Source organism: Amblyraja radiata, chromosome 28 (genome assembly GCF_010909765.2).
Source record: "Amblyraja radiata isolate CabotCenter1 chromosome 28, sAmbRad1.1.pri, whole genome shotgun sequence".
Taxonomy (NCBI): Eukaryota; Metazoa; Chordata; class Chondrichthyes; order Rajiformes; family Rajidae; genus Amblyraja; species Amblyraja radiata.
The window spans coordinates 8,957,826-8,984,976 of record NC_045983.1 but is presented as its reverse complement, the minus strand read 5'-3'; the positions used below and the strand labels follow the sequence as shown (position 1 = coordinate 8,984,976).

Here is a 27,151-nt window from a genome sequence, read left to right as displayed (position 1 = left end):
TCGCTGAATTGTTTCTCATTGATAGGATTAATTAATGAAGTTGAACTTGGAGCCCAGTGTGTCGTTTATCAGATTTTAACAGCAGTATACATGGTAAGCCTCGAGCTACAGCAGAACGTAAACTTCTGATAAAAATATTTGATGGTTTTCACAGAAAAAAAATCTGTGCCACTTTAGAACACAGAGCTTGACAAGACTTGAATCATTAAATTCCCACCGATGTTCCATTATGTTGGTATTGGTTTACTGTTGCCACATGTACCGAGATACAAACTTTGGCAAATTTTGTTTTGTGTGCTATCCATGCAAATCGTACCAGACACGAGCCCTTCAGACTGAGCAAATGGATAAAGAGACAGAGTGTAGAATACAGTGTTACAGATACAGAGAAAGTGCAGATAAAGAAAAGTGCAAGAAGCACCACAGGGTAGATTAGAAGATCAAGAATTCATCCTTAGCATAAAAGAGGTCTGTGCAAGTGTCTCATAACAGTGGGAAGGAAGTTGTTCTTAAACCCAGTATTTCGTGCTTTCAAGCTTCTTTATAAGTTCATGTTCATAAGTGATAGGAACACAATTAAACCATTCGGCCCATCAAGTCTACTCTGCCATTCAATCATGGCTGATCTATCTTTCCCTCTTAACCCCATTCTCTTGTCTTCTCCCCTTAACCCCCGATACCTGTACTAATCAAGAATCTATCCATCTCTGCCTTATAAATATCCATTGACTTGGCCTCCACAGCCGTCTGTGGCAATACATTGTGGTAATCTCTGACCACGCGTGAACATAGAGGCAGATGACTGAACTTTTATTGCCTTCCCTCACAGTGGGAAACGTTGATTCTGCTGTGTGGGGGTGTTCATGTTAAATTCTATCGTGTGTTGTGTTCTTTTTATTTGTATGGCTGTATGGCAACCCAAACCTCGCTGTACCAATTAGTACAATGACAATACATGTAAACTTGCACTTGAACCTGGCATTCACCACCCTCTGACTAAAGGAATTCCTCCTCATCTCCTTCCTAAAGGAACGTCCTTTAATTCTGAGGCTATGGCCTGTGGTCCTAGACGTTCTTACTAGTAGAAACATCCTCTCCTCATCCACTCTATCCAAGCCTTTCACTATTTGGTACATTTCAATCAGGTCCCCCCCTCATTCTAAACTCCAGCGAGTACAGGCCCAGTGTTGTCAAACGCTCATCATATGTTAACCCACTCATTCCTGGGATTATTCTTGTAAACCTCCTCTGGACCCTCACCAGAGCCAACACATCCTTCCTCAGATGGTGTGTTAGGAAGCATTGCAGACCGAATGGAACAAAGTTAAGGGGTTTTGTTAAAGAGTTATATAGCAGCAGATGGTCCCAGCCTGTGCCTATACTGGACACTGGGCTTTGGGATGGAGTGAAAGCCTTGGCGAGGTTGGAGAGCAGATTTACTGGAATGGTCCAAGTGTGGAGAGACTGCAGTTTTAGTTTATTTTAGAGATACAGCGCGGAAACAGGCCCTTCGACCCAACGACCAGCGATCACCCCACACACTCGCACTATCCTACAAACCAGGGATCATTTTATCATTTTTACCAAAGCCAAATTAAACTACAAACCTGCATGTCTTCGGAGTGTGGGAGGAAACCAGAGCACCCAGAGAAAACCCACGAGGTCACAGGGAGAACATACAAACTCCGTACAGACAGCACCCGCAGTCAGGATCAAACCTGGGTATCTGGCGCTGTGAGGCAGCAACTCTGGTTTCCTCCCACATTCCAAAGATGTACGGTTTTGTAGGTTAATTGGCTTTGATTTTTTTAATTGTAAATTGTCCCTAGTGTGTAGGATAGTGCTGGTATATGGGGTGATCGCTGCTCTGGGCGGACTCGGTGGGCCGAACGCCTGTTTCCACGCTGCACCTTTCAATTGATCAATCAATCAAAGACTCTTGGAGACACAAGGAACTGCAGATGCTGGTTTACAAAAAAAAAGACACAAAGTGCTGAAGTTACTCAGCAGGTCGGGGGGCACGAACTTGGTGGGCCAAAAGGCCTGTTTCCGCACTGTGTCTCCAAAGTGTAAAAAGAAAGAATAGAAGATTTGGTAGGAGAGATAACGGTGATGTAGGAGGCTTCTGTGGAGCATTATAGCCACTTGATTCTTGATTAGTGCGGGTGTCATGGGGTTATGGGGAGAAGGCAGGAGAATGTGGTTGAGAGGGAAAGATAGATCAGCCATGACTGAATGGTGGAATGGGCTCGTTGGGCCGAATGGCTTAATTCTGCTCCGAGACCATATGAAGATGAACCACGGATGAGGTGGGCTGAAGGGCCTGTGTGTGTGCTGTGTGTTCAATGTAGTTGTGGGCAAGGTTGCCCCATTTCAGGCACTGTGTATTTTTCACCCATCAGATCGCCCTGGGATACAGTGTGGCTGCCAGCGTGCATGTGGGTAACGCACTGGGAGCCAGACAACCAGAGAAGGCTAAAAACTCGGCCAGAGTTGCTCTATGCTGCATTGGTAAGTCACACGTGCATAGTTTAATAGAGCCACACGGCACGGAAAAGCCTCTTCGGCCCATATCGTCCTCGCACACCAAGGTACCTCCGCAAGCTTGTCCCAGTTGCCTGCATTTGGCCCACATCCGTCTAAATCTTTCCGATATACCAGCACCTCTTTAGGATGTGGGAGGAAACCGCAGCTCCTGGAGGAAACCCCCCCTGGTCAGAGGGAGAGCATGCAAACGCCACATAGACAGTGACGGAGGTCAGGATCGAACCCGGGTCACTGGAGCTGTGAAGCAGCGGCTCTACCCGCCGCACCACTGGGTCGCTTTTACCGCTGTCAGCTGTGTGATCAAAATCGAACTGAAATTTTTGAAACTAATAACTAAACACCCATTTGCACTAACCCTACACTAATCCTAATTTGTCGACACAAGGAACTGCAGATGCTGGTTTTTGAAAAACAATAAGAGTGCTGGAGTAGCTCAGTGGGTCAGGCAGCATCTCTGGAGAACATGGACAGCTGACGTAGGCCTTGCCCGAAACACCACCTTTCCATGTTCTCCAGAGATGCTGCCTGACCCGCTGAGTTACCCCAGCACTTTGTAAACCAGCATCTGCAGTTGCCTGTTTCTACTCCTCGTGACCATTTGGACAGAAGGGTCTCGACCAGAAAAGGTCACCCATTCCTTTTCTCCAGAGATGCTGCCTGACCCGTTGAGTATTGTAAAATTATCTGTCTATCTTCAGTGTAAACCAGCATCTGCAGTCACGGTGTCGAATGTTCATGTTAAGATGTATTTTGTGTGTTTCGTTGCTTTTTATTGGTATGACTGTATGGCAAATCAAATTCCTTGTATGTTGTAAAACCTGCTTGGTTAATATAGTATGATTATGATTATGATTTTCTGCTTACAATTGAACAGGATTCTGTGCTTCGGTGACCAGTGCGACTCTGGGGGCTGTTGGCTCTATGCTGGGCAATGTCTTCACTACCGACAAGTTAGTTTAAATAAAGCATTCTTCAAACTTCAAAAATTGCAACTCCAAGAGCAAGCCAAATGATTTTAAGATAATTTAGACTTTAGAGATACAGCGTGGAAACAGACCCTACGGCCTGCCGCGTCCGCGCCGACCAGCGATCACCCCGTACACTAGCACTATCCTGCACACAATTTACAATTTGTTACCGAAGCCAATTAACCTACAAACCCGCACGTCTTTGGAATGTGGGAGGAAACGGAGCACCCGGAGAAAACCCACGCGGTCACAGGGAGAACGTGCAAACTCACCACAGACAGCACCCGTAATCAGGGTCGAACCCGGGCCTCTGGCGCCATAAGGCGGCCACTCTACCGCTGCGCCACCAATCATTTCTGGGTTCCTTTAACACGCTTCTCTCTTCTCTTTCCAGGGAGATTATTTCGCTGGTTGCCGTGGTATTACCTTTGGTTGCTACGCACCAATTCTTCGACTCCATGGTGGTGAGTTCTCCTGCAAGGTCCATTGGAATTCTTTTGCGAGTTGTACATAGATCATAGAAGAGCACAGTACAGAGCAGCAACAGACCTTCCCGCCCACAATGTCCGCACCAAACATGATGTGTAAAGGGCCTGTCCCACTTGTGCCGCGCGCATGGTGCGTGGTGACGCAGGCAGTGACACGTGGTCGCGCATGGTGCGTGGTGACGCAGGCAGTGACACGTGGTCGCGCATGGTGTGTGGTGATGCAGGCAGTGACACGTGGTCGCGCATGGTGCGTGGTGATGCAGGCAGTGACACGTGGTCGCGCATGGTGCGTGGTGACGCAGGCAGTGACACGTGGTCGCGCATGGTGCGTGGTGACGCAGGCAGTGACACGTGGTCGCGCATGGTGTGTGGTGATGCAGGCAGTGACGCGTGGTCGCGCATGGTGCGTGGTGATGCAGGCAGTGACGCGTGGTCGCGCATGGTGCGTGGTGAAGCAGGCAGTGACACGTGGTCGCGCATGGTGCGTGGCGACGAGTGGTTGCGCGCGGCGCCCCAGGATTTTGGGATGTACAAAATGTTCGCGCGCCATCTGCGTGACGCGCAAATGACGCCCAAGTGGGACAGGCCCTTGATGAAGAACAATGGGGACCCGGCGTGAGGGACGGAGGGACAAAAAAGGGGGCCTGGCGTGGGGGGAAGACACACGCTAGTTTAAGAATCCTCTGCCCAGGAGATAAGCCTGCGTCCGTTTGTTTGTTCGTTCGTTCCGGTTAAGGCGCCGTGCACACGACAGACAGCCAACAGTCGCATGTCTTTTTCTTTTTTTTTCACTTTTAATTTAATTGTAATTTCATGCACCTCGATGTATGTTATGACTGTTGGCAGACCAATTTCACTCCTTGGATGAAAATGTATTGAATCGTATCGTATCGAATGATGTATCCCCTGCATCTCCCAGCCCAACGTGCCGCCTGGATAAACTGATCCATCTGCTTGAATAGACCTTTGAAAGACCTATAATTCATAGAATATAGCACAGTACTGCACAGGACCACCACAATCTCTCTTTACCAGCTGTCTCCCCCAAACAAAGTTATTGAGTCAAAGAGTCAAAAGGAAACAGTATGGAAACAGACCATTCAGCCCACTGGGTGGGTGCAGACTCGTTTACACTAATCCTAATCTAATCCCCTCATCCCTATCGGCTCCCTCCATATTCTACCACTCTCCGACATACACGGGGTAATTCATAGCTACCCATTAATTTGCCAAATTACATATCGGAGGAAGCAGGAGCACCCGGAGCAAACCCTCTGGGTTTAGTTGAGTTTAGTTTATTGTCACATGCGCCGAGGTACAGTGAAAAGCTCTTGTTGCAGTGCTAACCAGTCAGCGGAAAGACTATACATGATTACAATCGAGCCGTCCACAGTGTAAATGGAAGGGCGTTTGGTGCAAGATAAAGTCCGAGTGAAGATAGTCCGAGGGTCTGCAATGACGTAGATGGTATCATCAAATACGCGGATGACACAACAGTAGTGGGCCTCATCCGCAATAACGACGACCAGGCATATAGAGAGGAGGTGGAACAGCTGGTGAGCTGGTGCAGCAGGAACAACCTTCTCCTAAATGTGAACAAAACCAAGGAGATTGTCGTCGATTTCAGAAGGAAAATTCAGCCCAGTCACACTCCACTTTGCATCAACAACTCAGCAGTGGAGCAGGTGAAAAGGATCAAGTTCCTGGGGGTGCATATAACGGACACCTTAAACTGGTCCACAAACATTACATCTCTGGCAAAACGGGCACAGCAGCGGTTGTACTTCCTCCGCAGGTTGAGAAGCTTACACCTCCACCCTCCCATCCTCGCCACTTTCTACAGAAGCACAATTGCGTCGGTCATGACCAGCTGCATCTCTACGTGGTGCGGCAGCTGTACAGCTGCGGACTGGAAGTGCCTTCAGAGAGTGGTGAGGACAGCGGAAAAAAAATCATTGGGACTTCTCTTCCTTCCATCATGGACATGGGGTACAAGCACTGTCTGATTAGAGCTAAGGGCATTACCAGAGCCCCCACACACACACAATTCGGACTGTTTATACTGCTTAACTCTGGGAGGAGGTACCGCAGCATGAAGAGCGGGACAACCAGGTTCTGCAACAGCTTCATCCCCCAGGCCATAAGATTACTGAACAATCAACAAAACCGAAGCTAGAACTTTTTAAATATCGACACTTTTTAAAAACTTTTTATATATATTTATTTTACAGAACCATGCACATGAGGCATTTTTACGGACGCACCTAGCACTTTTACTTTTACTATTTACCTGATTGGAGAGTCAAATGCAACGAAATTTCGTTCAAGGTGCACTGTGTCTAGGTGTATATCTGAATGACAATAAAGTTTTCATTCATTCATTCATTCATTCATGGTAGATCGGGACCACTCTCTCGTTAGTGACAGGATGGTCACGGTGAGAACATGCAAGCTCCACACAGATAGCACTCGAGATCAGGATTGAACCTGGTCCCCTGGCGCTGTGAGGCAGCAGCTCGATTAGCCATGGCACCTTTACTTAAAAAGAACCTGTAGCTTTATTTCTCACTGTCGATGTGGGATCTTGTCTCCAGGCCAACAGTCCCCGCTGTCTGTACCGGTGAGGCTAAAGAACCGTTACACTCCAGGCCCTGAATGATCAGAGTGTAACTGGATGCTGCTTTCTGTGCCTGTTCTACAGTGTGTTTGTGGGGGCGTGCTGAGAGGAGCAGGAAAGCAAAAGCTGGGAGCTATCGTCAACCTGGTGGGATTTTACCTGATCGCGTTCCCTGTTGGAATCTCTCTGATGTTTGCTGGAAAATTCGGAATCTTCGGTAGGAATTATACCGGGTCCCGGCCGGAATCCTTCAGTCCCTCCCCATCTGGTGCCAGCGATAACTTGCCATCCTCTGTCCTGCACCCCCCCCCCCCTCTCCCCTCCCCACACTCCATCCCTACAACCTTTCCTCTTTACTCCCAGTCCAAATGCAGCTCTCGACCCCAAACATCGACACGCATTTTACCTCCACAGATGCTGCCTGACCCGTTGAGTTCTTCCAGTGTTCCTTTCCTTTTTTGTTCCTGAGTCCAGAATCTGTAGTCTATTTTGCATTCAAAGTTGTTTGCTTGCTTGACTGCAAAACGAAGAACTCAGGACAGTGCAGCACAGAAACAGGCCCTTCGGCCCACAGCGTCCATGCTGAACAAGATGCCAAGATAGACTAAGCTCCTCTGCCTGCACGTGATCCATATCCCCCCCCATTCACTGCATATCCGTGTGCTTATCTAAAAGCCTCTTAAACGCCACTATGGTAACTGCCTCCACCACCACCCCTGGCAGCACGTTCCAGGCACCCACCTGTGTAAAATAACATGACCTTCACATCTCCACTGAACTTTGCCCCTGTCATCGTGAAGCCATGCTCTCTAGTCTTTGACATTTCTTCCCCCCCCCCCCCCGGAAATATTGGGATACATTTTTGGGGGGAATGCCCTGGATTGGGGGGGGAGGGGCAACGTTTGATGACATTGCCTGTATATCGACATCAACCTTGCTACTTATCTTGCAGGCTATTGGATAGGAATGATGTGTTGTGTTGTCACCCAATTCGCTTTCTTACTGGTGGTGATAGACAGAATCAACTGGACGGAGGCATCCGATCAGGTATGGAAAAGTTGGGCCATGGTCAAATATTCCCATTTCTTCTCTCTTCCCCTTCCTCCCCACACCAGGCTCGGAGTCGGGCGTAGTGTGGGGAGGAAGGGTAAGAGAGAGTGATTCCCTCCATCAATGCTCAGGCTTCGGTTTAGCGTTGTCACGTGTATCGAGGTACAGTGAAAAGCTTTGTACGCTATCCAATATAATATCATACATAAGATTGAACCAAACTCAAGTACAATAGGTGGAGCAAAAGGGAAGATACAGAGTACAGAATATAGCTCTCAGCATTGTAGCGAATCAGTTTAGAGTTTAGAATTTGGAGGCCCAGCACGGAAACAGGCCCTTCGGCCCACTGAGTCTGCACCGATCAGCGATCCCCGCACATTAACACTATCCTACACACACACACACACACACACACCAGGGACAATTTACATTTGTACCAAGCCAATTGACCTACAAACCTGTACGTTTTTGGAGGGTGGGAGGAGACCGAAGATCTCGGAGAAAACCCACGCGGTCACGGGGAGAAGGTACAAACTCCGTACAGACAAGCACCCGGGGTGGTCGGGGTCGAACCCGGGTCTCTGGCGCTGTGAGGCAGCAACTCTACCGCTGCACCACCAAATTTTGTCCTTCACTTCACCCATCTGCCAGTCAACCCCCCCCCCGCCCCCGCCATCACCTGTATCCACCTATCACTCGTCAGACTTTGTCCCACACCCACCTCCCATTACCAACTTTCCCTTCCCTACTACAGTGTCTGAACAAGGGTCCTGACCCAAGAGGAAATTTTCCATTCCCTCCACAGATGTTGCCTGACCCGCTGAGATCCTCCAGCACTTTGTGTTTTGAATACTGTACATCTTCGACTACCCTGCCTTGCAGTGCATATTCAGAACTAAGAGATATTCCATTAGCTTGGTGCACAGGGCAAACCAAACCCCTCCCCACCCCCTACTCCCTCCCTCTCTGCCCAGCACACACACATAGAGCGAAGGGGCCAAGTAAACCTGTGCGGCCAGGTTTCTGATCTCACAGAGATCAAACATATGACAGACTGTCATATGCTGAGAGAACGGAGCAGCTGGGCTTGTACACTCTGGAGTTTAGAAGGATGAGAGGGCATCTCATTCAAACATATAAGATTGTTAAGGGTTTGGACACACTAGAGGCAGGAAACATGTTCCCGATGTTGGGGGAGTCCAGAACCAGGGGGCCACAGTTTAAGAATAAGGAGGAAGCCATTTAGAACGGAGACGAGGAAACACTTTTTCTCACAGAGAGTGGCGAGTCTGTGGAATTCTCTGCCTCAGAGGGAGGTGGAGGCTGGTTCTCTGGATGCTTTCAAGAGAGTGCTAGATAGGGCTCTAAAAAAATAGCGGAGTCAGGGGATATGGGGAGAAGGCAGGAACGGGGTACTGATTGGGGATGATCAGCCATGATCACATTGAATGGCGGTGCTGGCTCGAAGGGCCGAATGGCCTACTCCTGCACCTATTGTCTATTGTCTATTGTTCAGTTTCGTTTATTGTCATGTGTACCGAGGTGCAGTGAAAATCTGTGTAGGAAGGAACTGCAGATGCTGGTTTAAACCAAAGACAGACACAAAATGCTGGAGTAACTTGGTGGGGCAGGCAGCATCTCTGGGTGACGTTTCGGGTCGAGACCCTTCTTCACACTCTTCAGTGAAAAGCTTTTGTTGCGTGCGAGCCAATCAGCAGAAGGACTATACACGATTACAACCGAGCCATCCACAGTGGACAGTGACATGATATGGGATGATACGTGATTCATGTTCCCTCTCCCAAGCCCATTGCTACACTCTAATGGAGTTATCTGTGTGTCTTGTTCAAAGGCGCTGGTTAACGCGGGCGTGAGGAAAGATGTGGACTCCTCTCACGGGGCTAAAACTGGCTCGGCTCAACACATCTCCACAGGTGAGAAGTTTATGACAACTTTTAATCATCTTCATAAAATAGTAAGGAAATCTTTTGTAGTATCTTCTATCATGGCAAGTGGATGGTGATTAGTTGAAGATTGTCAACAGGCCCTTCAGGTGGATAATCTCCAATTTTTAAAACAATCCCCTGTATTTAAAGGGGGTTACTTTATTTTTTATTTTTAAATTTAGATTTTATATTTAATTTATATTAAATATTTAGCTAACCCATAGCGAATTAGTGGCGCTGTGGAAGAGTTGCTGCCTCACTGCCAGAGACCCAGGTTCGATTTTGACCACGGGTGCTGTCGGTACAAAGTTTGTACATTCTCCCTGTGACCGCGTGGGTTTTCTCTGGGTGCTCTGGTTTCCTCCCACACTCCAAAGACGTACAGCTTCGTAGGTTATTTGGCTTTGGTAAAATTTGTGAATTGCCCCTAGTGTGTAGGATAGTGCTAGTGATGGCTGGTCGGCACGGGCTCGATGGGCCGAAGGGCCTATTTCCATGCTGTATCACTGAAGAGTCTGAAGAAGGATCTCGACTCGAAACGTCACCCATTTCTTCTCTCCAGAGATGCTGCCTGTCCCGCCAAGTCACTAAACTAAACTTTTGGACACAAAGTGCTGGAATAACTCAGCGGGTCGGGCAGCATCTTTGGAGAACACGGATAAATGATGTTTCGGGTCGGGACTGAAGAAGAAGGGTCCAGACCCAAAACATCCTCTACCCATTTTCTCCAGAGATGCTGCCTGACCCACTGAGTTACTCCAGCACTTTGTGTCTATCTTCGGTATAAACCAGCATCTGCAGTTCCTGTTGATTATACGATAATATTTCAATATTGTTTTGCTTTGCAGAAGTGTGTTCGGGAAACATTGCGGTCATTGAGATCAGTCCTGAGGAGAGTGCAGTGGAGCAACAACAGCGAGAGGAAACCTCCTGCCCCAAGCCGAGTGCTGGCGCTGTTCTGCAAATGTTAACAGTGAAGCAACTAATAGTCCGTCGCGGACTTGCCTTACTCTCGGGACTACTGATACTGGCCATTGGACTGCTGCTGCAGATGGTATAAACTGCTGTCGAGCCTCACACAGCAAAGGCGGGATGCTGGCACCCTGAGACCGTGCGAGGAACTACAGCGGCAGGCTTCACCCAACGGACGAAGGAGGACGTGATGTTCAAAGGGTGCGGCCACTACTGCAGGCAAACTGGGAGATTCCGACCGTCGCCAACACCATCAACAAAGTTGATAAACTGTTCCATTTCCAGTTCCAGGAAGTCAATTCTACTTAAGTTTAGACACAAAGTTCTGGAGTAACTCAGCAGGTCAGGCAGCATCTCTGGGGGGAAAAGGATGGGTGACACGTTGGGCCCAGACACAAAACGTCACCTATTCCTTTTTCGCCAGAGATGCTGCCTGACCCGCTGAGTTACTCCAACATTTTGTGTCTATCTTTGGTACAAACAGCATCTGCAGTTCCTTCCTATCACTACTTTAGTTTAGTTTGGTTATTATTGTCACGTGTACCGTGCTAGAGTAAAAAAGCTTTTGTTTGCCTGCTCTCCAGTGAAATAAAATACTATACATGATTACAATCAAGCCGTCCACAGTGTACAGATAAAGAATAAATAATAAAAGGTACAGCGTTTATTGCAAGATAAAGTCCGATAAACTCCAATTAAAGATAGGTCAATGGTCTCCAATGAGGTAGATGGGAGGTCAGGACCACATTCTAGCTGGTGAGTGGACCACACAGTTGCCTGATAACAGCTGGGAAGAAACTATCCCTGAATCTGGAGGTATGCGTTCAAACCTTTTTACCTATTATCTGATGGAAGAGGGGAGAAAAGGGTGAGACTGGTCGTTGATTATGTTGGTGGCCTTGCTGAGGCAGCGTGTGTGAGGTGTAGATGGAGTCAATGGAAGGGAGGTTGGTTTGCGTGATGGTCTGGGCTTCTCCCACAACCCTCTGCAATTTCCTGTGGCCATGATGAAGCCGTTCCCAAACCGAGCTGTGATGCATCCCGGTAAAATGCTCTCTGTATCTGTAGACGTTGGAGAGGGGGACATGCCAAACGTTCTAATCCTTCTCAGTAAGTAGAGTTGCTTTCATGCTTTCTTAGGCATAGTTTTGATGTGGCTGGTCCAGGATAAGTTGCTGGTGATATTGATTTCCAGCAAACTTGAAACTGGTGAACATTTCTACCTCAGTGCCACCGATGTATCCCAGGGTGTGTGCACCACTTCACTTTGTGAAATCATTCGCAACCTCCTTGGTCTTGCTGTCGTTGTGGGCGAGGTCATTGTCTTGCTGTTGCCACCTCTCTAATTGGGAAACGTAGCTGTTAGGGGGAACGTCAAAGATCTGCCGGAGGAACTCGTCAGGTCGAGAGACATTTTATGTGGAAAGGGAATAGTTGACGTTTCAGATCAAAACCCTGCATCTGGGGCGGCAAGGTGGCGCAGCGGTAGAGTTGCTGCGTTACAGCGCTTGCAGCGCCGGAGTCCCCCGGGTTCGGTCCCGACCACGGGTGCTGTCTTTACGGAGTTTGCGCCTTCTCCCCGTGACCTGCGTGGGTTTTCTCCGAGATCTTCGGTTTCCATCCGCACTCCAAAGACGTACAGGTTTGCAGGTCAATTAGCTTGGTATACATGTACAACTGTCTCTAGTGGAGGGGGAGCGGAGGCGGAAGATAGATGGAGGCAGACAAAGTACGGGCAGATGGAGCCAGATGGAAGGAATGGGAGGGTAAAGATGGAGGCAGCACTGGAGTGTGATAAGTGGGAACACATTGTTCCTCAGGTGGTGGAATCTGATAAAGTGTTCGGAGCTTATAGTATCTCCGTGAGTTTTTAGTTTAGATTCAGTTTCAGTTTTTTTTTCGTGTTAGAGAGACTGCGCGGAAACAGGCCCTTCGGCCCACCAGGTCTAGTACTATGCCACACACTAGGGGGACAATTTACAATTTTACCGAAGCCAATTAACCTACAAACCTGCACGTTTTTGGAGTGTGGGAGGAAACGGGAGCAACCCAGAGAAAACCCACAGGGAGGACGTGCAAACTCCACACAGACAGTACCTGTAGTTAGGATCGAACCCAGGTCCATGGCACTGTGAGACAGCAACTCTACCACTGCGTCTTTGTACCACCCCGATGATCTGTACAATGGGAAAAGCTCCATTAGGAACTTTCAAAAGGGCACCAGGTAGTGTTAAATAACGGGGGCAGTATCTTCTGTGGGGCAAGAACAAGATAATGGATTCAAGAAGGAACTGCAGATGCTGGAAAATCGAAGGTACACAAAAATGCTGGAGAAACTCAGCGGGTGCAGCAGCATCTATGGAGCGAAGGAAACCTTCGCTCCATAGATGCTGCTTCACCCGCTGAGTTTCTCCAGCATTTTTGTGTACCAACAAGATAATGGAGTTAGTTTCTCACCTCTTGGTGAGAACTGGTACGGGTATAAGGGGTGAATGACCTCTCTCTGTCTCTCTCTATGTCCTTGTTAGCCAAGAGAAATAGTTAGTGGCCAGGCTTTTTGTGTTTGTGTAATAGTTGTTCCTGAATGTCCACGAGATGAACTTTGGTTTTCCCTTTTTACATCCATTGCCATATTTGAAAGAATGTGATCATGGTTTGGTTTTACAACAGCAATTCTAAAGTGCAGATTAAAATGTAACTGATGTAATTATGAAACTATGCTGAGATCAGGAAAATGATAAACTGGATTGCAAATCGGAAATTTTCCAAACCCTTTGTTTCAGTCCGGTTAATAATTAATTCAATTAATCGCCATGGTGACGGAAGAGAAGAACTCTCGACGCGAAGGCACTTTCACAGAATTGCAGAGTTAGGCTATTCGGCCCATCAAGTCTGCTCCGCCTTTCCATCGTGGCTGATCTATCTTCCCCTCTCAACCCCATTCTCCTGCCTTGTCCCCTGACACCCGTACTAATCAAACATTATACAGAACTATGGTGTTGACATGCCTTGTAGGGATCTACAAAGTATCTTCTCGGACTAGAGACGTGGACCACTTTGTCACATTCCACAACAACATCTCACACCCTGTCACTGGTGTGATGACTCTAACTCTCTCGCTCACTCAAAAGCCCCTTCCTACAAACGGTGGCACATGTAACGCAGTGGTAGAGTTGCTACCTCACAGCGCCAGGGACTCGGGTTCGATCCTGACTACGGTTGGCGTCCGTAGAGAATTTGCATGGTTTCTCCCCGTGGCCTGGGTGGGTTTTCTCCGGGAGCTCCGGATTCCTCCCACACTCCAAAGACGTGCAGGTTTGTAGGTTAACTGGCTTTGGTAAAATTGTAAATTGTCCCTAGCGTGTGTAGGATGATGTAAGTGTTTGGGGATAGTGTGGTCGGCGTGGACTCGATGGGCCGAAGGGCCTCTTTCCTAGCTGTATCTCTAACATTACAGTCTACCTCTGTGGACCCCTACAATTTACACAGTTCCAGCACTGTATTGCCTTTCCTTTTACAAGGAACTCGTTGTCTTTTTTCATCTGATAGGAGTAATGCATGGAGCCTTTCAAATCCCTGTTTGGATAATGTCCCACCAGTACATCTATCACAGAGACTCACACCTCTCATGCTCACATATTTGTTCTCATGTGTACCAAAGTATAGTGGAAAGCTTTTTTGTTGCGTGCTATACAGCCAGTGAAAAGACTATACATGATGATAATCAATCTGTCCACAGTGTACAGATACAGGATAAAGGGAATAACGTTGAGTGCAAGTTAAAGCCCAGTACAGTCCAAAGCGTGACTTCCTGCTTCTTTTGGTCATTGGACCTAATTTGGACCAATATAATTCACAGGCAGGTCAGCTTTGTCCCAGGTGATGGTACAAACAGTTAAGTAGGGGATTAATTTACCAAGCACTACATCTCACCGTTACCTATTCATGAGACATTCGAAAATAGAATCAACGTTAATAATTCTCTCTTTATTATGCAACTTGTTGTAAGTTGGAGTTTCGTAGAAATCACAATCACGCTTGGTACAAACTTTGACCTCAGTTGTTCTTTGATATTTTGTAGAGTCATAGTCATACAGCGTGGAAACGGGCCCTTTGGCCCGACTTATCCATGCTGACCCGGTGCTCAGCTAAGCCAGCCCATTTATCTGTGTTTAACACATATCCTTTAAACCTGAAGTCTGAAGAAGGGTCTCGACCCGAAACGTCACCCATTCCTTCCCTCCAGAGATGCTGCCTGTCCCGTTGAGTTACTCCACCTTTTTTGCCTATCTTCCTTTAAACAATTCCTATCCATGTAATCTGTCCAAATCTTGTTAATGCTGTTACGATATCTGGCCCAACTACACTAGTGGGGTGGCACGGTGGCACAGCGGTAGAGTTGCTGCCTTACAGCGCCAGACACCCGGGTTGAATCCTGACTATGGGTGCTGTCTGTATGGAGTTTGCACGTTCTCCCTGTGACCGCGTGGGTTTTCTCCAGGTGCTCCGGTTTCCTCCCATATTCTAAAGACGTACAGATTTGTAGGTTAATTTGGCTTTGGTAAATATTGTAAATTGTACCTGTTGTGTGGGACCAGTGTTAGTGCACTGGTTGGCGCGGACTTGGGCCAACGGGCCTGTTTCCATTTCTAAACTAAACTAAAACTACTTCCTCTGGCAGCTCGTTCCATACAGTTGGGGCAGTGAAAAAATTGCTTTCAGATAACAAGTTGCTATTAAATCTTTCCGCTCATAGATTAAACCTACTGCCTCTAGTCTATACTTACTTACTTACTTACTGCCTATTTTGCCTCCTGGCATGTAGGGCAGCAACGAAGGTCCTCCACCCAGTAGTGTTGATTCCTTCACTTGCTGTTTCCGTAACATATTTGTTTTACGAGACAGAGTTGTTAGCCCTGTGTCAACCTCCAACCTGGAGGACCAGTGGATCGCTCTTCGTCTCCCCTCTACCCTTCGACCCTGTCCAGCATGGGAGACCCTAACAGGAGACGAATCTCCCTCTGGCATCGCTCTGGGGGTCACTGAGACACACAAGCTCCCCGACCACGACAAGGTTGTAATCCAACGAGGAGTCTAGTCTATACACCAAAGTATTAGTGCTTAATGCAGTGCTTAATGGTATTTACACACTACTAAGGTAATAAGCTCATAAGGAGTAGGAATAGAATTAGGCCATTCGGCCCATCAAATCTACTCTGCCATTCAATCATGGCTGATCTATCTCTTTCTCCTAACCCCATTCTCCTGCCTTCTCCCCATAACCCCTGACACCCGTACTAATCAAAAATCTATCTATTGCTGCTTAAAAATATCCATTGACTTGGCCTCCACAGACTTCTGTGGCACAGAATTCCACAGATTCACCACCCTCTCACTAAATAAATTCCTTCTCATCTTCCTAAAGGAACATCCTTTAATTCTGAGGCTATGACCTCTAGTCCTAGACTCTCCCATTAGTGAAAACATCCTCTCCACATCCACTCTATCCAAGCCTTTCACTATTCTGTACCTTTCAATGAGGTCCTCCCCTCATTCTTCTAAATTCAAGCGAATACAGGCCCAGTGCCGACAAAAACACTCCTTGAAGCGTAAGATGTATCACAGGTCCAGTTGTCAGTACAAATGCTCATGGAGAGAAGGCCAAGAGGCCTCAGTGAAGGGACTGCACTGTGGGCCCAGGGTGTGTGATTGTATCTGAGGTTGGGGTTCAACACAACAGGGGTCAGTGATGTGGGCAAGTTGACACTTTGGTTCAGTTCGGAGACACAGAGTGGAAACAGGCCCTTTGGCCCACTGAGTCCACACCAACCAACAAGCACCCACTCACACTAGCACTATCCTACACATTTGCAATCTTAACAAAGCCAATCAACCTACAAACAGTTAAGTAGGGGATTAATTTACCAAGCGCTACATCTCACCGTTACCTATTCATGAAACATTTGAAAATCGAATCAACGTTAATAATTCTCTCTTTATTATGCAACTTGTTGTAAATTGGAGTTTCGCAGAAATCACAATCACGCTTGGTACAAACTTTGACCTCAGTTGTTCTTTGATTAAGCCAGCCCATTTATCTGTGTTTAACACATATCTTTTAAACCTGAAGTCTGAAGAAGGGTCTCGACCCAAAACGTCACCCATTCCTTCCCTCCAGAGATGCTGCCTGTCCCGTTGAGTTACTCCACCTTTTTTGCCTATCTTCCTTTAAACTATTCCCATCCATGTACCTGTCCAAATCTTGTCAATGCTGTTACAATATCTGGCCCGACTACACTAGTGGGGTGGCACGGTGGTGCAGCGGTAGAGTTGCTGCCTTACAGCGCCAGACACCCGGGTTGAATCCTGACTATGGGTGCTGTCTGTATGGAGCTTGCACGTTCTCCCTGTGACCGCGTGGGTTTTCTCCAGGTGCTCCTGTTTTCTCCCACATTCTAAAGACGTACAGATTTGTAGGTTAATTTGGCTTTGGTAAATATTGTGAATTGTCCCTGTTGTGTGGGACTAGTGTTAGTGCACGGTGTGATCACGGGTCTGCGCGGACTTGGTGGGCCAACGGGCCTGTTTCCATGCTGTATCTCTAAACTAAAGTAAACTAAAAATACATCCTCTGGCAGCTCGTTCCATGCAGTTGAGGCAATGAAAAAGTTGCCCCTCAGGTTGCTATTAAATCTTTCCCCTCGTACCTTAAACCAACAGCCTCTAGTCTATACACCAAAGGATTTGTTCCTGCATTGTTCAATGGTCTTTACATATTCCCAAGATCATAAGGTCATAAGGAATAGGAATAGAATTAGGCCATTCGGCCCATCAAGCCTACTCCACCATTCAATCATAGCTGATCTATCTCTTTCTCCTAGCCCCATTGTCCTGCCTTCTCCCCGTAACCTCTGACACCCGTACTAATCAAGAATCTATCTATCTCTGCTTTAAAAATATCCATTGACGGCCTCCGCAGACTTCTTTGGCAAAGAATTCAACAGATTCGCCACCATCTGACTAAAGAAATTCTTCCTCATCTCCTTCCTGAAAGACGTCCTTTAATTCTGAGGCTATGACCTCTAGTTCTAGACTCTCCCACTAGTGGAAATATCCACTCCACATCCGCTCTATCCAAGCCTTTCACTATTCTGTACGTTTCAATGAGGTCCCCCCCTCTTTCTTCTAAACAGAGTGGAAACAGGCCCTTTGGCCCACTGAGTCCACACCAACCAACAATCACCCACTCACACTAGTACTATCCTACACACACTAGGGACATTTTGCAATCATACCAAAGCCAATTAACCTACAAACCTGCACATCTTTGGGATGTGGGAGGAAACCCGAGCACCCGGAGAAAATAGATGATGTTTCAGAATGATAGTCTTCGTATCTGAAGAAGGGTCCCAACCCGATACTTCACCAGTCCATGTTCTCCAGCGATGCTGCCTGACTCGCTCAGTTACCCCAGCACTTTGCTGCCTGACTCCATCACTTATGATGTTTGAGAAGGAACTGCAGATGCTGGAAAATCGAAGGCACACAAAAATGCTGGAGAAACTCAGCGGGTGCAGCAGCATCTATGGAGCGAAGGAAATAGGCAACGTTTCGGGATGAAACGTTGCCTATTTCCTTCGCTCCATAGATGCTGCTGCACCCGCTGAGTTTCTCCAGCATTTTTGTCTACCTTCCATGATTTATGAGTTGATTACGGTGTTTTCAACAATTATTCTTTAACCCGGCAGTTACCACAGTCGACCAGTTGGTGGCGGCATTGTGTAAGTTTAAATGTCTCTGAGATGCTCTGAATTGGATTCATAAACTTGATGTTAAAGCAGCTTTAATCATTTCAATAACCAACCGCCCAGTTGTAGTGTCATTACCTCCCTCCCCCACGAATCCCATGTTTCTTTAGGGCCTGTCCCACGAGCATGCGACTCCATGCGGCAAGCGCGACCTAACGTGGTCGCTTGAGCCGTACGGCCTCGCGGGGCCCAGTCCCACTTCGATCGCCGGAGCCGTATGGAGTTGTGCGGAGCTGGCTCCGAAAAACTGACCCTGTTGAAAAATTCCGCGCGGCAACGGCCTGCCGGCCCGCAGCCGCCTCGACGCCGTACGCACCGCATTGACGGGAACCGCGCGGAAACCTTGGGTGGGGCGCAAGGTCTCCAGAGGTTTCCGTTCAGGTTTCCTAAGTGGGACAGGGGCATAACACTGGGCTAAGTGTTCGGCTGGCAACCAGAAGGTAGCCGGTTCGAATCCCGCTTGGAGTGCATACTGTCGTTGTGTCCTTGGGCAAGACACTTCACCCACCTTTGCCTGTGTGTGAATGTGTGTGAATGTGTGTGAGTGACTGGTGGTGGTCGGAGGGGCCGTAGGCGCAGATTGGCAGCCACGCTTCCGTCAGTCTGCCCCAGGGCAGCTGTGGCTACAGAAGTAGCTTACCACCACCGAGTGTGACTGAGGAGTGAATGAATAATGCGATGTAAAGCGCCTTGAGTATTAGAAAGGCGCTATATAAATCCCATCCATTATTATTATTATTATAACACTATCCTCCACACTAGGAACAATTTTTTTTACCTAAGCCATTCAACCTGCAAGCCTGTACGTCTTTGGGATGTGGGAGGAAACCAGAGCACCCGGAGAAAACCCACACGGTCACAGGGAGAACGTTTGGAGGGATATGGATCAAACGCAGGCTGGTGGGACTAGTGTAGCTGGGACATATTGGCCGGTTGGGCTGAAGGGCCTGTTTCCACGCTGTGACTTTATGACTCTACGCCCTCTAGTCTTTGACATTTCCACCTGGGGAAGTAGATTCTGACCGTCTACCCTAACTATACCTTTCAAAGTTTTATTTACTTCGATCAGGTCTCCCCATCAAACTGCAACGTTCAAGAAGAGAAAACAATCGAAAGTTTGTCTAACGTCTCCTTGTGGCTAGCGGCCCCCTAATCCAAGCTGCATCCTGGTAGGTGGCAGAATAACACCATTCCACCACAAGTCTCTGCCTCCTATAAGTAAGCTAGTTCTTAATTCATACCACCAAGTCACCGTGAATCTTTCCCACAAGCTAATCATTAACTCCGTGGTGCTCCCGGGATCACGCTGTGCATCCAGCATCCCGGCCATAACTAATTGAGCGCGATCGTTCCCAGTGCCAAATTAAATATCCCAGGAATAACTAATTCAACAGTACGTCACCCTGTTGGATTGCGTCCAATGCAGAGAGTTAAGTACTTTACCTTGGGTTAATGCCTTCAGTTATTTACTGCGATTGCAATGCCCTTTTAATTAAATCTAGTTTTAAAAAAAATGTAAATTGCATAACTGATGAAGGGTCTCGACCCGAAACATCACCTGCTCCTTTCCTCCAGAGATGCTGACTGATCTGTTGAGTTACTCCAGCTTTTTGTGTCTATCTTCGGATTGAACCAGCATCTGCAGTTCCTTCCCGCACACTGAAGAACTTTTATAGGACTGTGACCACTGGAAGCATTTCAAGAAGGGTCTCGGCACGTTGGCCTTCATCTGTCAGAGTATTGAGTGTAGACGTTGGGAGGTCATGTTACAGCTGTGCAAGACATTGGCGAGGTCACATCTGGAGTATTATGTTCAGCGTTGGTTACCATGTTAGAGGGAAGATGTCGTTTAGCTAGAAAGGGTTCAGGGAAGACTTATGAGGACGTTGCCAGGACTCAAGGGCCTGAGCTGTAGGGAGTGGAACACAGGAGGATGAGGGGGTGTCTTATAGAGGTGGATAGTTTCATGAGGGAAATAGACAGGGTAAATGCACCATTCTTTACCCAGAGTGGGTGAATTAAGAACTAGGGGACATAGGTTTCAGGTGATAGGGGAAAGATGGAATCTGAGGAATGGCCACAATCCAGGAGCATCTGACTTAGTGCATGGGGATAACATTGGAGGCGCTACGGAAATGCAGCCACTTTTAACATGTTCAACATGGGAAATAAAAGGCGCAGCTGAAGGAAGCTCAGAGCCATGGAAGCATTCAGCATGGAAACAGGCCCTTTGGCCCATCGATGTTGTGTTCACCACCCATTAATCCTACATTATCCTGTATTATTCACCCCCACATTCCCAACACCAGGGGCTATTTACAGAGGCCAATTAACCTACCAAACCCGCGTGTCTTTGGGATGTGAGGGGAAACCGGAACACCCGGAGGAAACCCATGCTAATCACAGGGAGAACGTGCAAACTCTACACAGACAGCACTCCGAGGTCAGGATTGAACTTGGGTCTCTGGCGCTGAGAGGCAGTGGCTCTACCCGCTGCACCACTTTCTTCAGACCCCCCCCCCCCCCCTCGTGGATGAGATAAGCAGAGTGGAATGACTGTGTGGAGTTCGCACGTTTTCCCTGTGACCGCACGGGTTTCCTCCGGGTGCTCCGGTTTCCTCCGACATCCCAAAGAGGCGTGGGTTTGTAGGTTAATTGGCCCTCTGTAACATTGTCCCTGGTGTGGAGGTGACAGCTGGAATCCGCAGTTAATGGATAACAATTTGGAGAGAAAAAAGTTGGATTAGATTATATTATATAACAAATAAAATAAAACTATACACACACACACACACACACACACACACACACACACACACACACGCACGCACACACGCACACACGCACACACGCACACACACATCTAGCTATAGAACTAAAAGTCTTATCTTGGCCACTTCCTGTCTGCGCTGTATCGCTATAATTTTTGGCCATCTTACTCACAGTCCTCCTCCGCTGAGGCAGCCCCGAGGATTTTTCCGATCGATGAAAAATAAAAATGTTGTGAGTGTTTAAAAAATCTTGAGATCAGCTAATTGGTCCTCTCGCCTGTCAATCATCATGATGAAGATAACGCCCCTTCCGGGGGAGGGGGGGGGGGGGGGGCAGGACTATAAAACCCTGGATGCCTGGACGTGAGTCAGTCACTCTGGAAAGTTGCGAGGGAGAGTCCACAACTGTGATTCTAAGCGGTGAATCAACTGAACTGTGAGTCTGCAATGTACTTGCAATAAATGATTTGTTAGCCGTTAATGACAATGCAATGAATTTTTTGGCAATTTGGTGGCCTGCACTCTGCCTGAAATGCTGTGAAATTGAATGTGGTGGCCTGGTTAGGGATAAGGGAAACGAGAGATATAGACGGTGATGTAGAGAGATAAAGAACAATTAATGAAAGATACACAAAAAAGTACTGATGATAAAGGAAACAGGCCATTGTTAGCTGTTAGCTGGGTGAAAATGAGAAGCTATATATATATGTGTATATACATATATGCGTGTATGTGTATATATATAAAATCAAATATTAGTGTTAAAATGTTTAATTGGTTAACTGATCTGACACCCTTCCACCACAACCTTCTGTCTTTGATTGGGTGGTTGATGGACAGTGTGGACTCGATGGGCTGAAGGGCCTGTTTCTACAGTGTATCTCCACCTGTCTCACAAGGTGGTTTTTTGCTCCCTCTCCTGGCTCCTCTGTGTGCGTGTGTGTGTGAACACATATAGTGTGACAAGTGTCACACAGCAGATTTTCCCTCCCCTCCCCCTCACTGTGTGGGAGTGGTGCTTGTGAGAGGGTGTGGGCTCTGTGTGTGATTTATAGTTGTGAGACGTGGCCCATTGCTTCCCACCCTCTGGCCACTGCTCTGCCGTTGCCCTGGTAATAGTGGAGCCTTCCCTTCCCACAGCTGCCCATCGTGGCAGCACTGCTGTTGCATGGGGGGGGGGGTCATCGTAAAGGCAGGACAGTTCATGGAGAAAGCTGCATTCCGTCCATGTGGTGTGTAACATAAATGTGTGGGAAGGAACTGCAGATGCTGATTTAAACCAAAGATAGACACAAAAAGCTGGAGTAACTCAGCGGGACAGGCAGCATCTCTGGAGAAAAGGAATAGGTGACGTTTTGGGTCGAGACCCTTCTTCAGAGTGACTCCAGGCGTTCAGTCTGAAGAAGGGTCTCGACCCGAAACATCACCTATTCCTTATCCCCAGAGATGCTGCCCGATTCGCAGAGTTACTCCAGCATTTTGTGTGTAAAATAAATGATGTGTGTGTGTGTGTGTGAATAGACACTCCTGCACACACCTGTTTCTGTGATGTAGGAATGTGTTGTGCATATGTGTTTGTGTGTAAGGATATGTGTGTTGGAGTGTGTGTGTTTGTGTATGTGTTTGTGTAGGTGTGTGTGTGTTTGTGTAGGTATGTTTGTGTAGGTGTGTGTTTGTGTAGGTGTGTGTTGTGTGTGTGTTTGTTTGTAGGTGTGTGTGTTTGTGCATGGGGCGTGCATTTATATGTGGGGAAGTGTTGATCATGTGTATTTGTGTGTAGGTATGTGTGTCTGTGTGTAGGTTTGTGTGATTGTGCGTGGAGTGTGTGTCTGTGCGTTGGGCGTGTGTTTATGTGTGGGGAAGTGTTGTTCGTGTGTGTGTGTGTGTTGTTCATGTGTGTGTGTGTGTGCGCGTGCGTGTGTGCGCGTGCGTGTGTGTTGTTCATGTGTGTGTGTGTGTGTGTGTGTGTGTGCAAACTATTACCCAGTCTTTTCCCTATGAGGTAGATTGACTCTGTCCTTGCCCCTGTTTATTTACCAAGGTGATACCTGGATCAGGGCAGCACAGCAGCTCCAGATACCTGTGTTCAATCCTGACTGTCTGTGTGTGTGTGTGGAGTTTGCACGTTTCCCTGTGACCTCATGGGTTTGTGCTGGGTGCTCCGGTTTCCTCCCACATCCCAAAGACGTGCGGGATTGTTGGTGGGTTGTCTACATGAATTGCCCCCGGTGTGGTGGTGAGCGGGCAGGCAAATGAGGACATGATAGGGAATAGGTTGCGGGAAAATAAAAGGGGGAGTAGCAATACTGAACCTGGACACAGACCTAATGGGACGAGTGGATTCCCTCTCCCCCCCCCCCCCCGACTCTCAGTCTGATGAACGGTCTCGACCTGAAACGTCACCCATTCCTTTCCTCCAGAGATGCTACTTGTCCCGCTGAGTTTCTCCAGCATTTTGTGTCTATCTTCGGTGTAAACCAGCATCTGCAGTTCCTTCCTACACTTTCTATATTGTATGGAGCATAAAATATTATCCCATGCACAAAGTGCTGGAAGGACACAGCAGGTCAGGCAGCATCTGTGGAGGGAATAAGACATAGGAACAAAAGTAGGCCACTCAGCCCATCGAGCCTACTCCGCCATTCAATCAGGCAAATGGCATTGGGTTGGGAACCTTCTTCAGACTGATTGGAGCGCTGAGGTCCTCCAGCACTTGGTGTTCTAGTCAACATTCCAACAAAGAATGGGTCGACTGGGCTTATATTCACTAGAATTTAGAAGGATGAGAGGAGATCTCATAGAAACATATAAAATTCTTAAAGGATTGGACAGGCTAAAAAGTGTTTCCTCGTCTCCGTTCTAAATGGCTTACCCCTTATTCTTAAACTGTGGCCCCTGGATCTGGACTCCCCCAACATTGGGAACATGTTTCCTGCCTCTAGCATGTCCAAACCCTTAACAATCTTATATGTTTCAATAAGATATCCTCTCATCCTTCTAAACTCCAGAGTGTACGAGCCCAGCCGCTCTCAGCATATGACAGTTCCGCCATCCCGGGAATTAACCTTGTAAACCTAGGCTGCACTCCCTCAATAGCAAGAATGCCCTTCCTCAAATTAGGGGACCAAAAACTGCACACAATACTCCAGGCGTGGTCTCACTAGGGCCCTGTACAACTGCAGAAGGACCTCTTTGCTCCTGTACTCGGCTCCTCTTGTTATAAAGGCCAACATGCCATTCGCTTTCTTCACTGCCTGCTGTACCTGCATGCTTACTTTCATAGAATGGTGAACAAGGACCATCACAATGTTTGAGAAACGTTGAGCCATCTTCATGGATAGAACAGGTTTGGAGGGATATGGACCAAATGGACCTGGTGGCCGACTAGGAAAAGGGGAGATGCAGCGAGACCTGGGTGTCATGGTACACCAGTCATTGAAAGTGGGCATGCAGGTGCAGCAGGCAGTGAAGAAAGCGAATGATATGTTAGCTTTCATAGCAAAAGGATTTGAGTATAGGAGCAGGGAGGTTCTACTGCAGTTGTACAGGGTCTTGGTGAGACCACACCTGGAGTATTGCGTACAGTTTTGGTCTCCAAATCTGAGGAAGGACATTATTGCCATAGAGGGAGTGCAGAGAAGGTTCACCAGACTGATTCCTGGGATGTCAGGACTGTCTTATGAAGAAAGACTGGATAGACTTGGTTTATACTCTCTAGAATTTAGGAGATTGAGAGGGGATCTTATAGAAACTTACAAAATTCTTAAGGGATTGGACAGGCTAGATACAGGAAGATTGCTCCCGATGTTGGGGAAGTCCAGGACAAGGGGTCACAGCTTAAGGATAAGGGGGAAATCCTTTAAAACCGAGATGAGAAGAACTTTTTCCACACAGAGAGTGGTGAATCTCTGGAACTCCCTGCCACAGAGGGTAGTCGAGGCCAGTTCATTGGCTATATTTAAGAGGGAGTTAGATGTGGCCCTTGTGGCTAAGGGGATCAGAGGGTATGGAGAGAAGGCAGGTACGGGATACTGAGTTGGATGATCAGCCATGATCATATTGAATGGCGGTGCAGGCTCGAAGGGCCGAATGGCCTGCTCCTGCACCTAATTCCTATGTTTCTATGTTTCTAAAGGCAAGTGGGACTAGTGTGATGGGGCGTGTTGGTTGGGCCTGTTTCCACGCTGTATGGCTCTGTAATCTATGTACCATGTATACACCTCTATACGCCAGCCTCATACACTCCAGTGAGTAGGGTTAAGCTGCAAAAGTTGTGAACTGGAGTTGATGGCAGTGGGTGGGAAGTGAGTGTTGAAGGAGGAATTCGCTGCTGGGGCCAATAGGAGTGCTGGTGCTCAGATTTGGCGAGCGGGCCGGGAGGCTGCACACAGTCCGGGGCGGGGAGCAGCCAGCGCAGCCCGGGCTGGGAGGGAAGGAAAGGCTGGGCGAGGCGAGGCGAGGCTCCGGACCCCCCCCCCTCTCTCTGCTCTCCCCTCCCGCCGCCATGGCCGGGCCGCTGTGCGAGCTCCTGGGGGAGCGGCTGACGGACCGGCACCAAGCCGACGTGGAGAGCTCGCCGCTCGGCTCCGACGGCCGCCTGCTCGCCCTCTACTTCGGCTGCAGCTGGAGCGCTCCCTGCCAGCAGTTCAACGCGGCGCTCGCCGACTTCTACGGCCGCTTCAAGCAGGGCGAGAACGCCGACAAGCTGGAGGTGGTGTTCGTCAGCTCCGACGAGGAGCTCAAGCCCTGGCAGGAGTTCGTGGGCCAGATGCCGTGGCCGGTACTGCCTTTTCAGGAGAAAGAGCGGAAGGTAAGGCGCTCCGAGCAGAGTACACAGCAGCCTAGAGTGTAACAGACTGAGACTGCACAACATACACGCTACTGCACCCAGCATTATGTACTCTGCCTGCACCCGAGCACCCTGTATCTACATGGATACTATATTGCACAAACAAATACAATATTATACACAATTGGACACATTGAGAGCTGTGAATACAATGTTGCAGCTACAAACGCAACACATCATTGAAAGTATCATTGAATCGTGATACATATTGGATACATTGTAGTACACACTGGGTACAATATCACTCGCACAAACACAACGTTGGATGCATTGTAGCTCTGCAGACACACTTGATAGAATAGACACACGCTAGAATTTAGAAGATCTTATAGAAACTTACAAAATTCTTAAGGGGTTGGACAGGCTAGATACAGGAAGATTATTCCCGATGTTGGGGAAGTCCAGAACAAGGGGTCACAGTTTAAGGATAAGAGGGAAGTCTTTTAGGACCGAGATGAGATAATCATTTTTTACACAGAGAGTGGTGAGTCTGTGGAATTCTCTGTCACAGAAGGTAGACGAGGCCAGTTCATTGGCTATATTTAAGAGGGAGTTAGATGTGGCCCTTGAGGCTAAAGGGATCAGGGGGGTATGGAGAGAAGGCAGGTATGGGATACTGAGTTGGATGATCAGCCATGATCATATTGAATGGCGGTGCAGGCTCGAAGGCACCACCACCTGCACCTATTTTCTATGTTTCTATGTAATATTGCATGTACGAATACAACATCTAGTAGATTGTAGCACCACAGACACACGCGAAACAACATGTTTAAGAAGGAACTGCAGATGCTGGAAAATGGAAGGTAGACAAAAGTGCTGGAGAAACTCAGGTGGGTGCGGCAGCATCTGTGGAGCGAAGGAAATAGGCCAGCCGGCCCGAAACTTTGCCTATTTCCTTCGCTCCATAGATGCTGCTGCACCCGCTGAGTTTCTCCAGCACTTTTGTCTACCACGGGTACAAAAACAACAGTGTACACACAATTGGACACGTAGAACTTCAGACGCATCGGACGGATACAAGATTGCATGTACAAGTACAATATTAGACTCGTGTTCGTAAGTCCTAGGAGCAGCATTGGGGGCATTCGGCCCATCAAGTCTACTCCGCCATTCAATCATGGCTGATCTATCT

General features: G+C 48.0%; 2 protein-coding genes across 2 annotated transcripts in view; both read left to right on the top strand.

Annotated features, from left to right (window-relative positions):
- The window catches only part of LOC116988803 (multidrug and toxin extrusion protein 1-like), a 30,413-nt gene extending 19,395 nt beyond the window's left edge, over positions 1 to 11,018 (top strand). The window contains exons 11-18 of the mRNA XM_033045720.1: positions 26 to 93; positions 2,403 to 2,511; positions 3,422 to 3,497; positions 3,910 to 3,979; positions 6,705 to 6,837; positions 7,573 to 7,667; positions 9,523 to 9,604; positions 10,465 to 11,018. Of these exons, the coding sequence (XP_032901611.1) occupies positions 26 to 93; positions 2,403 to 2,511; positions 3,422 to 3,497; positions 3,910 to 3,979; positions 6,705 to 6,837; positions 7,573 to 7,667; positions 9,523 to 9,604; positions 10,465 to 10,676 (845 nt within the window). The 3' untranslated portion in view covers positions 10,677 to 11,018. The remainder of the gene's footprint in view (positions 1 to 25; positions 94 to 2,402; positions 2,512 to 3,421; positions 3,498 to 3,909; positions 3,980 to 6,704; positions 6,838 to 7,572; positions 7,668 to 9,522; positions 9,605 to 10,464) is intronic.
- A 14,533-nt stretch (positions 11,019 to 25,551) lies between these two features.
- nxn (nucleoredoxin) overlaps positions 25,552 to 27,151 on the top strand; it is a 107,158-nt gene continuing 105,558 nt past the window's right edge. Inside the window, exon 1 of the mRNA XM_033045719.1 lies at positions 25,552 to 25,977. Within this exon, the coding sequence (XP_032901610.1) occupies positions 25,672 to 25,977 (306 nt within the window). The 5' untranslated portion in view covers positions 25,552 to 25,671. The remainder of the gene's footprint in view (positions 25,978 to 27,151) is intronic.